The sequence below is a fragment of the Urocampus carinirostris genome, chromosome 2 (assembly GCF_059441175.1).
Source record: "Urocampus carinirostris isolate Australia breed hairy pipefish chromosome 2, RoL_Ucar_1.0, whole genome shotgun sequence".
Lineage (NCBI taxonomy): Eukaryota > Metazoa > Chordata > Actinopteri > Syngnathiformes > Syngnathidae > Urocampus > Urocampus carinirostris.
In genome coordinates this window covers 8,598,196-8,612,365 of record NC_142350.1, presented here as the reverse complement: position 1 = coordinate 8,612,365, position 14,170 = coordinate 8,598,196, and the positions used below count along the sequence as shown (strand labels likewise).

Below are 14,170 nucleotides of genomic sequence, written 5' to 3'. Positions count from 1 at the left end.
CGGGGTTCCTTCAACTTAATCGGGACTACACTTCCCTCCATTCAGGACATTGGCCAGAAGCGCTGCCTATCCCATGCTAAGAACATTATCGGGGACCCCTCTCACCCCCATCATGGACTGTTCACTCTGCTAGCCTCTGGGAAGAGGTACTGCAGTGTGCGGTGCAGGACCACCAGGTTCCGCAGTAGTCTAGTCCCCCTGGCCATTAGACTGTTAAATGGTCAATCTAACATATAGTTAACCTAAACCTTAACGGCTGCTAATCTGACTTTTTGCACTACTGGCAGTTCTTTATAGCTTGCCACTCCTTGCACATTTGCTCTCTGCACTATTGTACTTACAGCGTTAATGTTACAGTGTTAATGTTACTGTTTACCTGACTTGTTAACCTGAATGCCCATTTTGCACATCTGGTTAGCTACTCCTCTTGCACTATCGGCACTATGGTAAAATACTATACGTAGCCATAATACAATACAACTTTTACTTATATCTGTACATTCGAGGAAACTGTGCGGGTCAGATGTATCGACATTTCGTTCTGTATACACGTGTACTAGAATGACAATAAAGTAGATCTGAATCTGAATCTGATTAAGGCAGGGTAGATTCAAGAATTTTTAAGGCTTCTTTAATGCCTTTTGAAATTAAATTTAAAACCAAGTCTACAATAAAAAAAACAATAACACACAATTGAAACAGACAAAACAAATAAAAACAAATATTTCTTGCACACAATTCATCGTGCCTCGTACATATCACCTGGCACAGCTTCTAGCCATGGCAAAAACCTTTCGTCGGATAGCCACTTCCCATTAAATGTAAACTTCTCCCACGGTCCAAACTAAACACCTCTGTTGCTAGGTTTTGGTCCGTGACACTAGCATTTTCCGCGAAATTGTTGGTATTACCTACTAAAATGTTGCTAAAAACAAAGGTAACCACCAAAACAATGCCATTTGTTAAAGTCGCTAGCGGCTATGTTACGCAACATATGAGCGAAATCAGGACCAGAGAAAAGAATATACCCTTTCCACAATGTTATGGTCCACAGCACTAGCATTAACTATTACCATGTTGTTAGCCACCAAAACAATGCATGCTGGTAATGTGGCTAGCGTACATGTTACCCAACATATGAGCTAAATCCAGACCAGGGAAAAGAATAGACCTTTTTTATTATGCTAGCATTAGCAGTTGTGCTCCATGACTCTAGCATTTTCAGCTATTTTTGCATTAAAAATTACAATAGCTTTCAAAATAATGAAATTTTGTAATGTGGCTAGCAGCTTTGTTAGCTAAAATTGGTGCGAAATCCAGACCAGGGACTGGTGGAAAAGAATAGAGACAATTTAACGAACTTTCCATTTAGTTAAAGGATGAAGAACCTAAAATAAATACTTCACTGTCTATTACCGCATACCGAAACCATTGGTAGACAGAATTCTGATAATGAAATGACACATTTTTACAAATTGCACCAAAATATATTTTTTCTTCATATTAATTTGGGGGGCAATATCTTAATTGTTGAAGGGCAACTAAAAAAAGCAGCCGATACCGGGATCAAATACCGTTAAGGGAATTATAGCTTTAAAAGGTTGGTATTAATACTCACCCATAACCATAGAGATACAATTAATGATGATGCTAGGGATAGTACTGGGACTAAATAACTAGTATTATATAAACAATATCCTTCCAACATATCCAATTACCACAATATTTGTTTGTATTGCACCCTTACCTTGTCTCTGTATAAAAATCCTCAGCAGGGGGTGCGCAGTGGACACAGCTTTGCAGAAATTATCATCGTTGTTGATTGGCAGCAAGTCTCCGTGCACGTCGGCGTAGCCAATCATCACCTCCATGTTAGCGATGCGGTGAATGTGCAAGATCAGCTTGTAGAACTCCTCGAACTTGCCCGGCTTGTGGCGGTCCAACGAGAAACGGCGGAACTCGGCGCCGTACTGTAAAAAAACAAAACAAAAACAAATCAGAGAGCATTATTAGCAGTAAATTTGGCTTGAAGTGAAGTGAAAAGTGAACGTGAACTTTAGTCAACCGACTATAAAGTTTGTAATGCACCTAAAGCTAATGTATAGCCACATTAGCTATGTAGAAGTAGACACTGTTGTTTTACATATAAATTCCATGCTAATTTTACTGACCTAGCTTTGATGCCATATTCTTAAGATAACGATGCATTTGAAATAAGCAAAATCTTTATTAGCTTAGATATCACTGTGCTAATGCTAACATTACTTTTTAAGATGCCATACTCTTAAGATGGGCGCCACCATGCTGTACTTGCCCAAGACACACCACAAGAAATGGTGCCCCGACGACCTTAGTGGTTAGGGATAAACCCAACCCAAATATTTTAATGCTAAGAATGCTACAACACTTTTGAAAAGACACAATCTTTATTAGCCTAGATATCCTAATGCCCATTGTTTATTTACTTTTTTTAATATGCCATATCCCTAAGCCAACAATGCTACAATACCTTTGAATTGAGCAGCATCTTTTTGGGCTTACATACGCTAACGTTAATGCAAATGTTCCGTTTTTGACTGGCTGTTAAAGAGGCTTTGTGGAGCGTTTTTGCTAATCCAACGTCGACTCACAGTCTGAAAAGCGAGAAATGCCACGGCAAGGTACGAATGCATGCCTCAGCAGACCAAAACAATGCAGCACAACAGGAGCTAGGCAGGAAAAAAAAGAGGACCAAAATAGAACAAGGAGCAGTAGAAGATGAGAGCAGGATTATGCAAGGATCACATAACCTATTTAAACATTTTAGCAGTTAACAATTTTTTTTCTGATGTTGAACAATATTCAGGCATTGTTCTAAGTTAGATTTTGTATTTTGTGCACCTTTTTCAGAGTACAGGACATTACTGTAGTGCTTCTTTCTGCCGCTACCGGCGTGTGGCGCTGTGAGAGGTCACCCAGCATCTAGCCCAAAGAAGAAATGCTCTTCCTCTTCCTAGCTCGCGTGTAAACATTCTATACTGTCTCTGTTTTTACTATCTTCAGTGCGCGAAGAACTTTGACATTTTTATTATTTAATATCTCATGCATCCATTCAATATGGTTGGTGTAGAGTGTAAAAAAGAGGCGAGACGTTTCTTTTGAAATGAAAGTGGTATAAGAAAGATTGATGCGGTTGAGAAAATGGTTGGAATGCTTTTTTTCTGCCACTTTATACCACGGTGGAGGACCTTTTGAAGCGCATCTTCCAAAAGTCAAACTCAACTTTATAGAGCATATTAATTTATGAAATGTTTATTCTTCAGTACAATACAAGTTACTTATACAAGCCTTAAACATACATTCCATACAAAATACAGCACTGAAGCAACTTACGAACAAATTCAACTAACGAACGATCGTCTGTAGTGCAGTTCTGTGATGATTGACGAATTGACTTAGAAAAAACAAACCATCCACCAAGCCATAATGATATTGGTGTATCACAGTAAAGTAACTATACTATAAAAGTGAAAAATGAGAAAAACAACTAACATCATACTATTTTAATAACCTCTATGCCTTATAGCAGGGGTCGGCATCCTATGACACGCGTGCCAGCAGTGGCACGCGAGGGGTTAACCAGTGGCACGCGAGCGCACGACAAAATAATAATGAATAGATTTTAAAAATGCGCATTTTTACCTTAAAATTTAGACATTTTCAGTTGTGCGCCGTGTTATTTAGAGGCTTTACGTTAGCTCCTTCTCTTCTTCGTATGTCAGTGTGTGTTTGCGCCGCGCCTCGCAGAGGAGAGATCCGTGTTTTAACCCAGCCAACAAAACACGCGCGTGATAAATGAACGAATCATGATGGCTCTTCAACCGAAAACATCTCGTTCTTTCCAGCTTGCGTGGACAGACGAATTTGTGCAAAAAAAGACCGCGCTGTTTTGTGCATTATGCCTCGAGAGCGTTGTACCTCGCACAGCAAGTGTTAAACGCCATTACGAGACGAAACATGAACATGATTTCAGGGATGGGTCTAACATGGCAGCAACATTAAAATGCGCAGTGTCCAGGTACGGCAAAGAAACACAGACCCTGAAGACCTTTGTCACTGCTAAAAACGCCACCGCTGAAGCAATCCATCACATTGCTCACTGCATAGTAAAGCATAGAAAACCATTTACTACGAATATTTTAAAGAAGCGCGTGTGTGTTTGTATGCGTGTGTGCGCGTGTGCGCGTGTGTCCGTGCGCGTGCCTTCTGCTCTGCTGCTGTTATTTCAAGTTTAGATATTTTCTGCAACATGATATCATTGATGAATGGTATGGTAGCTGTCCATAGCACGTGCTTTTTGATAGTAGTTCATTGTTAATGAAGAATGGTTGATTCTGGTTACTTCATATGGCAAAAAGTTGAAGTCATGGATGGCTACAGGCCTTTCCACTTGTTATTCACATTCATTTTTTTTAGTTGATTGATGAACAAGAATAGTGGGGGATAAATTGGTCAGTTATAGGATTAAAATGTATATCCATGTTGCATATTTGGACTGGTGTAAAATTACAGCTCTGTTGGATATTTTAAAAATGTGCGAGTCATTAATCTTGGTATTGCACACTGATTTACAAGGAAACTTGAAAGTGGCACTTCACACCAAAAGGTTTGCTGACCCCTGCCTTAGAGGGACACAGTATTGTTACAATGTTGCTCTGCGGTTTTCTCCCACATTCCAAAAACATGCATGTCAGGTTAATTGTCCGGTCCAAATTGTCCCTAGGTGTGTCTGAGCGAGTGAGTCGTCTGTCTCTGTGTGCCCTGCGACTGGCTGGCAACCACTTCAGGCTGTCCCCTGCCCACTAACCGAAGATAGCTGGGATGGCCTCCAGCAACCCCGTGACCCTACTGAGGATAACCGGTGCAGATAATGGATGGATGGATAGATGCTGCTATCTTGTGTAGTGCATCAAAATGAAGTGCTAAAAAACACAAGGAAATATACAAACTATCGAGACACAAAATAAGTAAAAGGCACCATCTTACTAGTATTTTTGTCCCAGCCTTTTTGAGTACCATTAGAAGCAAGATGGCCGCCAGATATGTCACCTGCCTGTAGTTGAGGCTCATGTTATATCAGATATATAAAAATATTTTGACATACAAGTATTTTATCAAATTCACATTTATATAACAGTTCACGTTCTTTACAATTATTATTTAAATGTATATTTTTTTGATGACTGAAGCTTTTTTAACACAAGGACGCGATAAATAATACACATTGTCCCTCGCTACAACGGGTCAGGTGCAATCGACATTTCGTTCTGTGTACATTGTTACACAGAATGACAATACAAGGAAATTATTATTATTATTATATTATTATTAAACAAGTGGGAATATAAAACAGCTGGTGATGTAACGCCTTGCATGCATCTTCAGTTTAGCATAATCACGTCGTGTTCAGGCTCGTTTGTACCCTCTGGGCTTCCTTTCTGTTTTTACAATAGAGATTACCTTTTTTTTTTTAAATAATAAAACACAATCTCAGACAAACCAGTTTTTTAAGCAGGCTGTTCATCAAATGCATGCACAAACTCATGTTGAGTTCCTCTCATTAGCCAGTGATCATACTATAGGATTCTTTAAAAAAACCTGATCTGCTAGTTTCCAGTGTTTGTAAATGTGCTTGGATTAACCTCGCAGCGTGGAGATTCCTTCCAAACAGCAACCCCCGACCCAAACAATCCAACCAGGCCTGTGATAGAAGCTTCTAAAGTGAGTGAAACCAGCTCCGATCGTCCTGATAGGTTTATCACAGGAACAACAAAATGCTAACGGGACATCATGTGTGGCATGACAGCTGCAGGTGACAAGACATAAACATGCTAAAGACGCTGCAGAAAATGAATATTTAAACGTTGTGATATCTCACTTGCAATGTATTAACACAAGTGTATCGCTTTTATTTATTAGATTACAGTACACACCGAGGTTAAGGCATCCCTAACTTAAGATGTTTTTATATTACGATGTGGAATGTTTTTCTTCGGCCCCCTATTACAGCATTTACTTCAATGTACAACAACAACAAATGCCTCCAAAAGATACACAGCATCATGGAGAGGCCGATATGCTCCAGGCTGAATTACCTCCCAGAATGCTTTTCTCTTCATTTAGTTCAGAATCTTGTGTATCAAACTTTAGTTAGTCTAACTAGGAGTCTGCAAAATAACAGTGATGGTAAAATGAAAAGAAAAACATGATAAGCATGGAAACAAAGCTTGCAATTTTCGAGAAATACAAAGAAGGCGCGTGAATCGCTACTTTGCTAAGGAGTATGGCTGTAAACAATCCAAGATCGGGAATATTTTTAATAACAAGGGCGCAAATATTTCAAGGGCATAACAATCTTCGGATGTGGAAGTTTTAAAATCAGTTCTTATTTCTCGTCAACCCCTTGCATCCACCCACTGCTTTTCTGTACAAGCTTAAGTCACGTTACGCCAAAGGTAAAAAAAAAAAAAACAACAACATAATTTATCAATGTCGTATCTTTAAGGTCTACGTTAAAATTATAATGTCAAGAAATTATTTCAATTTGCTTTCTATTAATTGGAAAAACAGTTTATGATTACTTTAATGGAACAATGAAATGAAATAGTTTTCCATGCCTATGGTGATATTAGGAGAACTCTCACCGCCAAATCCTATTTTAAATAAAAATGCTTCAATATCAACTCAGTAAATGGGAAAATATTGGCAATAAAACCAATAATTTAATAGTAGAATACACATAAGAAAATGCAATAGAGGCCGTTTTTGTCATTGATATTACTGGTATCACAATTTAGCTTTGGCAACACTGAATTGACAATAAAAATGTCTAATCCCAACTCAATAAATACATGAATGGAGACATAAACAGTATATTTAAAATATTTTTGAGCGACTTTCCTCCCTTATCAATCATTCAACACGAGTTCAAAATAACCAGGACACTTGAACTAAACGCAATGCGCCACAAATCTGAAACATTAATATTCCAATTTAGACATTTTATGTTTTGGAGGAACTTTTTCACATTTCCGAGATGAATATCACTTTAAAATTCATTAAAAAACACCATTAGTCTAAAAAAAATGAGTACTTAAGTCAAATAATACCGAGTAGGCGTTCAAATGTACGGACGAGTGCTCGTTTTTTTCGCTACCACGCGTTTCGGATTTATACACGCCAAACAAAAGTTTAAGAAAATAAACCAATGTAAATCACCCACCTTGCTCTTCACCTCTACGGCGTTAAGATCCACGTTCCGTAGAGGTTGAGATCGATTAAAGCTCCGATTCATTTTGATGCTTCTAAAAAAACAAACTCAAGTAGAGAAGGAAAAAAACTAGTGCCCGCCGAAAAGGGGGCTCCCAAATCGTTCGACTCTTGAAAACGTCTCCCCTGACGAAAGGCTTCGCGTATATAAATCGGAGAAAAACTTTGCTCCACCTTCGAGAAAAAGAAGACTTTCCTGTTCAAATGAACGGTGAGCGACTCGCCGTGCGGACTTGGGGAGGTTCGGTTGAAGTTCTGAAATGACATCAGTCATCCTGAAAAAAAAAGGCTAGCGATGGGATCCTGTGATGCTTTCACAATAACTCGTCCATTACCCCACAAAGTGCTAATCCAAGTTCCGTGCGAATAATTTTGAATTGAAATTAAGTATAAATAATAACGTTAACAAATTAAGTATTTAGGGTGTGAATTAAACAAAACAATATGAATATTTAAAATCTTCAGTGCATTAAAATATTACAACTCTAGATGTTCGTGAACGCACCATTCCCTAGTGTCTTTACGTTTCTGAGCTTTGGGTTCACTTGTTTTCGATAAAAACCGGGCAATAACAAAAACAAATCTAAATCAATTTAAATTGTTATATTTTTGGGGGTTTATTTAGGCTAATGACATGACTGGCGTAGATGTATTTACAAAAACTCCCATGCATGGGAATCTTACAAAATTAACTCAAATGACTCCGAAAAACAAAAACTGGACAATTAATTTTACTATAATATGGCTTCATAATACAAATATTATTATCAAGAGTGACATTTTTCAACAAAGTTGTGAAAATCTGTTATCCCCAGTTCACGTTGAACGGATATTTACGACAGTTTACCACAGTTTACGGACACCAGAATATCATAATAAATGATAGTGCGACACCACGTGGTAAACTAGAATCAGTACAAATGTACTACTTTATCTCAACTGGCTGCACCTAAAAAATGACCGCAAGATGTCAGTACTTAATCGGACATAAAATAAAAATAGAAAACGATTTGACATTTAATTAATCTATTTATACGCTCCGTTGATGTAATTACCTAAAAGTTTCCCCCTATTTAACAGTTGATTGATTTTTTGTAATTAATGCCGGCCAAAGTAAGAAAATAATTCTTAAACTATGCAAATATAACTGCTATGTTACATATTTTAGGGCTTTTAAGTTATAAGTAAAGTTTAAAAAATATTTACAGTACATATTGTAATTTTGTAATTATTATTTGCAAAGCCCCAAATAATATTATTTTTAGCCATCATGTGTATTAAATTAATGCACATATGTCAAACTTGCGGCCAGTCGGTAGTCCAGCCTGTATGACAACACTGAGAGGAGTGCAAGATAAAAATGAGCCGAAGCTTTAAATCTCTCTCTCACTCTCTCTCTCGCTCTCTCTCTCTCTCTCTCTCTCTCTCTTTCTTTCTTTCCCTCTCTCTCTCTTTTCATCCAGTTCTCTCTCTCCCTCTCGCTTTGTCTCTTTCTTTCTCAACAATATATATATATATATATATATATATATATATATATATATATATATATATATATATATATATATATAATATATATATATATATATATATATATATATATATATATATATATATATATATATATATATATATATATATATATATATATATATATATATATATATATATATATATATATATATATATATATATATAGGGCAGCGCGGCGGCGCAGTGGTTAGCGCATGTCCGGCACAGTCCATGTCTTGGAAACCTCCTGCGTGGGTTCAAATCAAGCTCCAGACTTCCTGTGCGGAGTTTGTATGTTCTCCCCGTGCTTGCGTGTTTTTCCTCCCGGCACTCCAGTTTCCTCCCACATTCCAAAAACATGCATTTCAGGTGAATTGGCCATTCCAAATTGTCCCTAGGTGTGAATGAGAGAATGAGTTGGCTGGCAACCAGTTCAGGGTGTCCCCTGCCCACTGCCCGATGATTGCTGGGATGGGCTCCAGCACCCCCACGACCATACTGAGGATAAGCGGTGTAGCTGATGAGATATATATATATATATATAGATAGATAGATAGATAGATAGATAGATAGATAGATAGATAGATAGATAGATATAGTATATATTATTTTATTTTATTATTATTTTTTAGACCAGCAAAGCTCTGAACCCGCGAACGTGGAACCGCGAAGTAGCGAGGTCCCACTGTACTGAGCTTGTGTGCGCATATTTGGTTGTGTTTTACTGTAGCGAATGTCAGGCAGCACATTTACGGTAATTTCTAACTTGACAGTTACTTTCAGTGTAACACGCTACTTTTTGGTGTCAGCAATCTTGAGGATATCTCAATTACTTTTTAAATGTATTAATTAGTAACTCTAATTAATACATTGCCTTGCAACAGCATTGGCCCCCAGAAACTTTTTGACATATTGCCACATTTTAGGCTTTAAACTTAAAGCTGAAAAACTCAAAATATATAATTGTGACATGAAATCAAATAATTTCAAACTTTTATATTTACAAGGAACAAAAGGAAAACCAAGTGTTGCAAAAATATCAGGCCCCTGTTCTCTCAGCTCAGCCAATTGACTCCAGACGTTCCCTGATGACTTCGGAATGGTCCAATGTAGACCTAAATGATTACCAGGATTAACAGGGTGACACTGGCAGAAACATCTGTTGGGAGTCTGCAAGAGACCTAGGAATGGGGCACAGGACACCTTCCAACAGGACAACGACCCTAAACATCCAGCAGGGTTGTCTAAACTTTTCAGTAAGGGTTGTCCAAACTTTTTGGTAAGCTGAAAATTTGTGAGGGCTGACTATTCAGCCTGGCAATCTTTGAAAAGTCTTTAAAAAAATTCACCCTTTGTGAAAGGTTCGCAGTGCTTGGCATCAGCGTTCAACCTCGTACCTCGCCTTTGTAGAATTTTCATTTGACTCGCAAGGACACGAGAAAAAGCGCTGCTGTGCCGGTAACACAGCTTTCAATTGCTTCATGTTTCACAACATACTTTTCCACGGCACTGTACCTGTTTTTTTCAGGAAAGCACCCAACTCCGATGATGAGTACTGTACTGCCTGGTGTACATTTTTTAGCGTCAGTTTGATAGCCTGGCCTCTACAGGGTGCCATTTCCACATTCAAAGTCAGCCACTAAAGTGGGCAGGGGGCTCTTCATCCTCCCCTTCACACTCTTTTATGTTACCCTGAGTGTGACGCCGGACGACATGTTGTGGGGCTTTTGGGGGTCCTTCTTGTTCCCCTCAAGGAAAACACCCGCCATCTGGTCTGGGACGGGGTCGAAGGTTAACTCTCTGGTAATGAGGATGGCGTTGCCACGGCGATGAAGGAGAGGATGATGGCAGCCAGGCCGAATCCGTCCACTTCCTGAGTGAGCATTAAACATTAACGAGTTTGGCACTCTAGCACAGAAACGGCCGTTAATACGAAAGTGAATATTTGTATCAGTGTGAGCAAACATTCCGGTTCGGATTTGCCCTCGGATCTGTGCCAAACTCGTGATGTTTGGCAAATTATTAAATGAAATGCCGAGATAAGCTAATGCAGGCTAATGTCATATTCTGTATGTATCGAACTTTTCGGATGGGGTCTTGCTCGAAGCTAATGTAACACAGTGGTACCTCTACATACGAATTTAATTTATTCTGGGAGGAGCTTAGTGACGTGAAACATTCGTGAGTAGGGATTCCTTTTGAATGTAAATGGGCTAATCCATTCTGAGCTCCGCAAAAGTATATTTTTTATAAGAAACTCTAAAAGAGCATCAGAACATTAAACAAATACATACATCAATTACCTTCTGGGGACCTTTCACGTGTTAGACAAATAAGCTAACCACTGCACTACAAAAACACAAAATTAGATTACCACACAATAAACACAAAACAAGAATCACAAAATGTAAAATAAAATAAAATAAAATAAAGAAATCCTAAACATATTAAAGTACTTTTCCCTTTGACCGGCCTCTGTTTACTGGTCCTCAGCAGTGTTTTTCGTCCTGCCTTTCATGAAAAACGAATCCAATGACGTCTGCTTTTGCCAGCTTTTGACAATCCATCTGAAATGCTCGAGGCAGACGTCATCATAATTAGCCGACCTGTCATCACTTTTTCTGGGTGATTTATTTCCACAAATTCTGAGACTTCATGGATTTTTTTTTTTTTTTTGCCAAATGTCTTTTACTTGAGCTGCATCCTCCTACTTGTCATCTCTAAACTTCAACTGCGCGGCGCTGTGTGTTCTTATGCTTTTCTATTATCTCTTACTTTGTTTTGATGGCCGGAAAAAAGTATTTTTTTCTTTTCTCCTTGTCCACTTTTCTGCATGTTTTCGTGGGGTCCATTGTGAGTGATTGCTCTTCGTGTTGGCACCAGACAGTGGACTGTTTACAGAGCAGGAAGGGGAAACAAAGAGCATGCAGGCATTTACTCAGACGCACGGGTTGCCAGGTAGAACTCTGGAAGCGGCGAATGGCAGTTTACTGTATTTTTAATTTTGAATCCTAAAACACTTTTGTAACTAGAGGCAATGTTTCCCTGTTAAGGTATTTTGTCACCTGAAACTTTTGTATGTAGAGACATTTGTAAGTAGAGGTACCACAGTATATGTATCTAGCTACCATCTAATACACAGGTGTCAAACAGGCGGCCCACGGGCCAGATCAGGCTTGCTGAGGGATTTAATCCGGCCCGCGAGACAACACTCAGAGAAGCACAAGAGAAAAAAACAAGCTGCAGGTTGGAATATGTCAACTTGATGTTGCCAAAGCCAGGTGCCTCTCACAAAGACACTGCACTTGTATTTATTTCTGTCTCTCTGTCTCTCTGTCTCTCTGTCTCTCTGTCTCTCTGTCTCTCTGTCTCTCTGTCTCTCTGTCTCTTCCACACCTTTTCTCCCACTCTCTGTCTCTGTCTCTTTCACTCTACATGTCTCTCTTTTTCTCTTCCTTTGTTGCTCTTTGTCTCTTTCTCTCTTTGTGTCTTTTTAACTTCTTTTGCTCTAACTTCATTTTTTCCTTTTCTCTCTTTTCTCTTTCTCTCTTCCTACCCTTTCGCTTTCTTTTCTCTTTTCTCTCCTTTCGTCTTTCTATTTCTCTTTGGATTTCTTTCCCCTTCTCTCACGACTTCTCTTTTTATCTCTTTTGTTTCTCACGCTCTCTCCCTCTCTCTCTTTCTTTGTCCCGCCCTCTCTCTTCTTTTCCCTCCCTCTTTCTATTATTTCTATATCTCTCTTTTTCTTTCTCTTTAATCTACTAGTCCGGCCCCCGACAGAATGTTTGTTCTATCGTGTGGCTCTCGAGTTAAAATGAGTTTGACACCCCTGATCTAATACATGGGTGTCAAACTCAATTGAGTTGGGAAGCTAGGATCCAGGGGAGGTTGGGTCAAATGGTGTTTTCCACAATAACAGCGCTGATAAAAACATTCCGCTGTTCTTAAAAGGACAGTGTTTCTTATTTATATTTCAGTGTTTTGCTGATAGCATTTTAGTAAAAGCTAATTGCATAAACATATCTAGCTAGCTAACTAATATCTTGGAAGCTGATGTAATACATATGTAGCTTGCAAAAGGCTAATACATGTATTCAGCCAGTGAATTAGCCGTAAATTGTTAAAAGTTCTAACACAATTTGGCATTATTTAGTCAATTATTTGATGAAATAGTGAAATAAGCAAACAGTAAAGGCATTAAAATATAATATAAAACAAGGCAAAAGTTAACACAAGTTGAAACAGCGTATTGATTCAAGCTAATGTCTTATGAAATGATCTGCATTTATATAGCGCTTTTCAAGTCAATGACTTCCCAAAGCGCTTTACATTGTGCTTCACATTTCCCAATAGCGGCCGTGATCTGTGCAGCCATGTAAGGCGCTAACCTGCTTATTGGGGGTATTGGGGATTCAGTGTCTTACCCAAGGACACTTCGGCATGTAACACGGACAAGCCGGGATTCGAACTGGGATCCCTTAATCCTAAAACGATCGCTCTACCTCCTGAGCTACTGCCGCCCCTTATAAGTATCTAACTATCCAGCTCGAATCTTGCTAGACTGTAATGTAATATATGTATCTAGCTAGCACCTAATATATGAATCTAGCACGTCAATTGGCATTGAATTGTAACAAATCCATAGCTTGACTTGGTATATTTAGCCATTTTCTTGATGAAATACTGATAAAAGCTAACAGTAACTTTGATAAAATATTATTATCAGGTAAAAACAAAGCAAATGTAAATACGAGTTGGAAAAAAGAATGACCCTGCTAACATCATCTTGATGGAAGCTAATGTAATACAATATATAACATACCTGTCAACCTGTACCTTTTTGCCGTACAAAGTGCGTTTATTATGGATTTTAAGACGTGTACGACGTACAAAAAAATCTGTACGGAAAAACGCAAATTTGTCAATGATGGGTACCATCCGGTATACACTGACGATCACGAAACGGCAAATCAATCAAGTCTAAAGAGTTTGCCGCGGAAGCCTCTATTTAGGTATCGTTTTTTTTTTTTGTTGTTAACGAAGCGAGCAGTTTGATGCAACTGTGCGCATGCGTCTGCCGCCTGGGGATTTTCCACCATGCATCATCCCGAAAAAAAAATATATATATATGGTGTACGATTATTTTGTATTATGTACGGGAAAATACGACAGTTTGTACGGGCATGGAGCCAAAGAGGTTGACAGGTATGATATAAATCTAGCTACCAGGTAATAGAGGTGTTAAGACAGCCAATTAGCATTACATTTTAACAGTTCTATTATTGAATTTGATAATATTTGGACAATTATTTGATAGAAAACTGAATAAAGTTAACAGTAACAGTCCTAA

The 14,170-nt window shown here is 38.5% G+C and overlaps 1 protein-coding gene across 1 annotated transcript in view; it reads right to left on the bottom strand.

Annotated features, from left to right (window-relative positions):
* Positions 1-7,579, bottom strand: part of pard6gb (par-6 family cell polarity regulator gamma b) — a 32,615-nt gene extending 25,036 nt beyond the window's left edge. Inside the window, exons 1-2 of the mRNA XM_088328735.1 lie at positions 7,262-7,579; positions 1,748-1,970 (exon numbers count right to left, since the gene is read on the bottom strand). Of these exons, the coding sequence (XP_088184861.1) occupies positions 1,748-1,970; positions 7,262-7,333 (295 nt within the window). The 5' untranslated portion in view covers positions 7,334-7,579. The remainder of the gene's footprint in view (positions 1-1,747; positions 1,971-7,261) is intronic.
* Between the last annotated feature and the right edge of the window lie 6,591 nt (positions 7,580-14,170).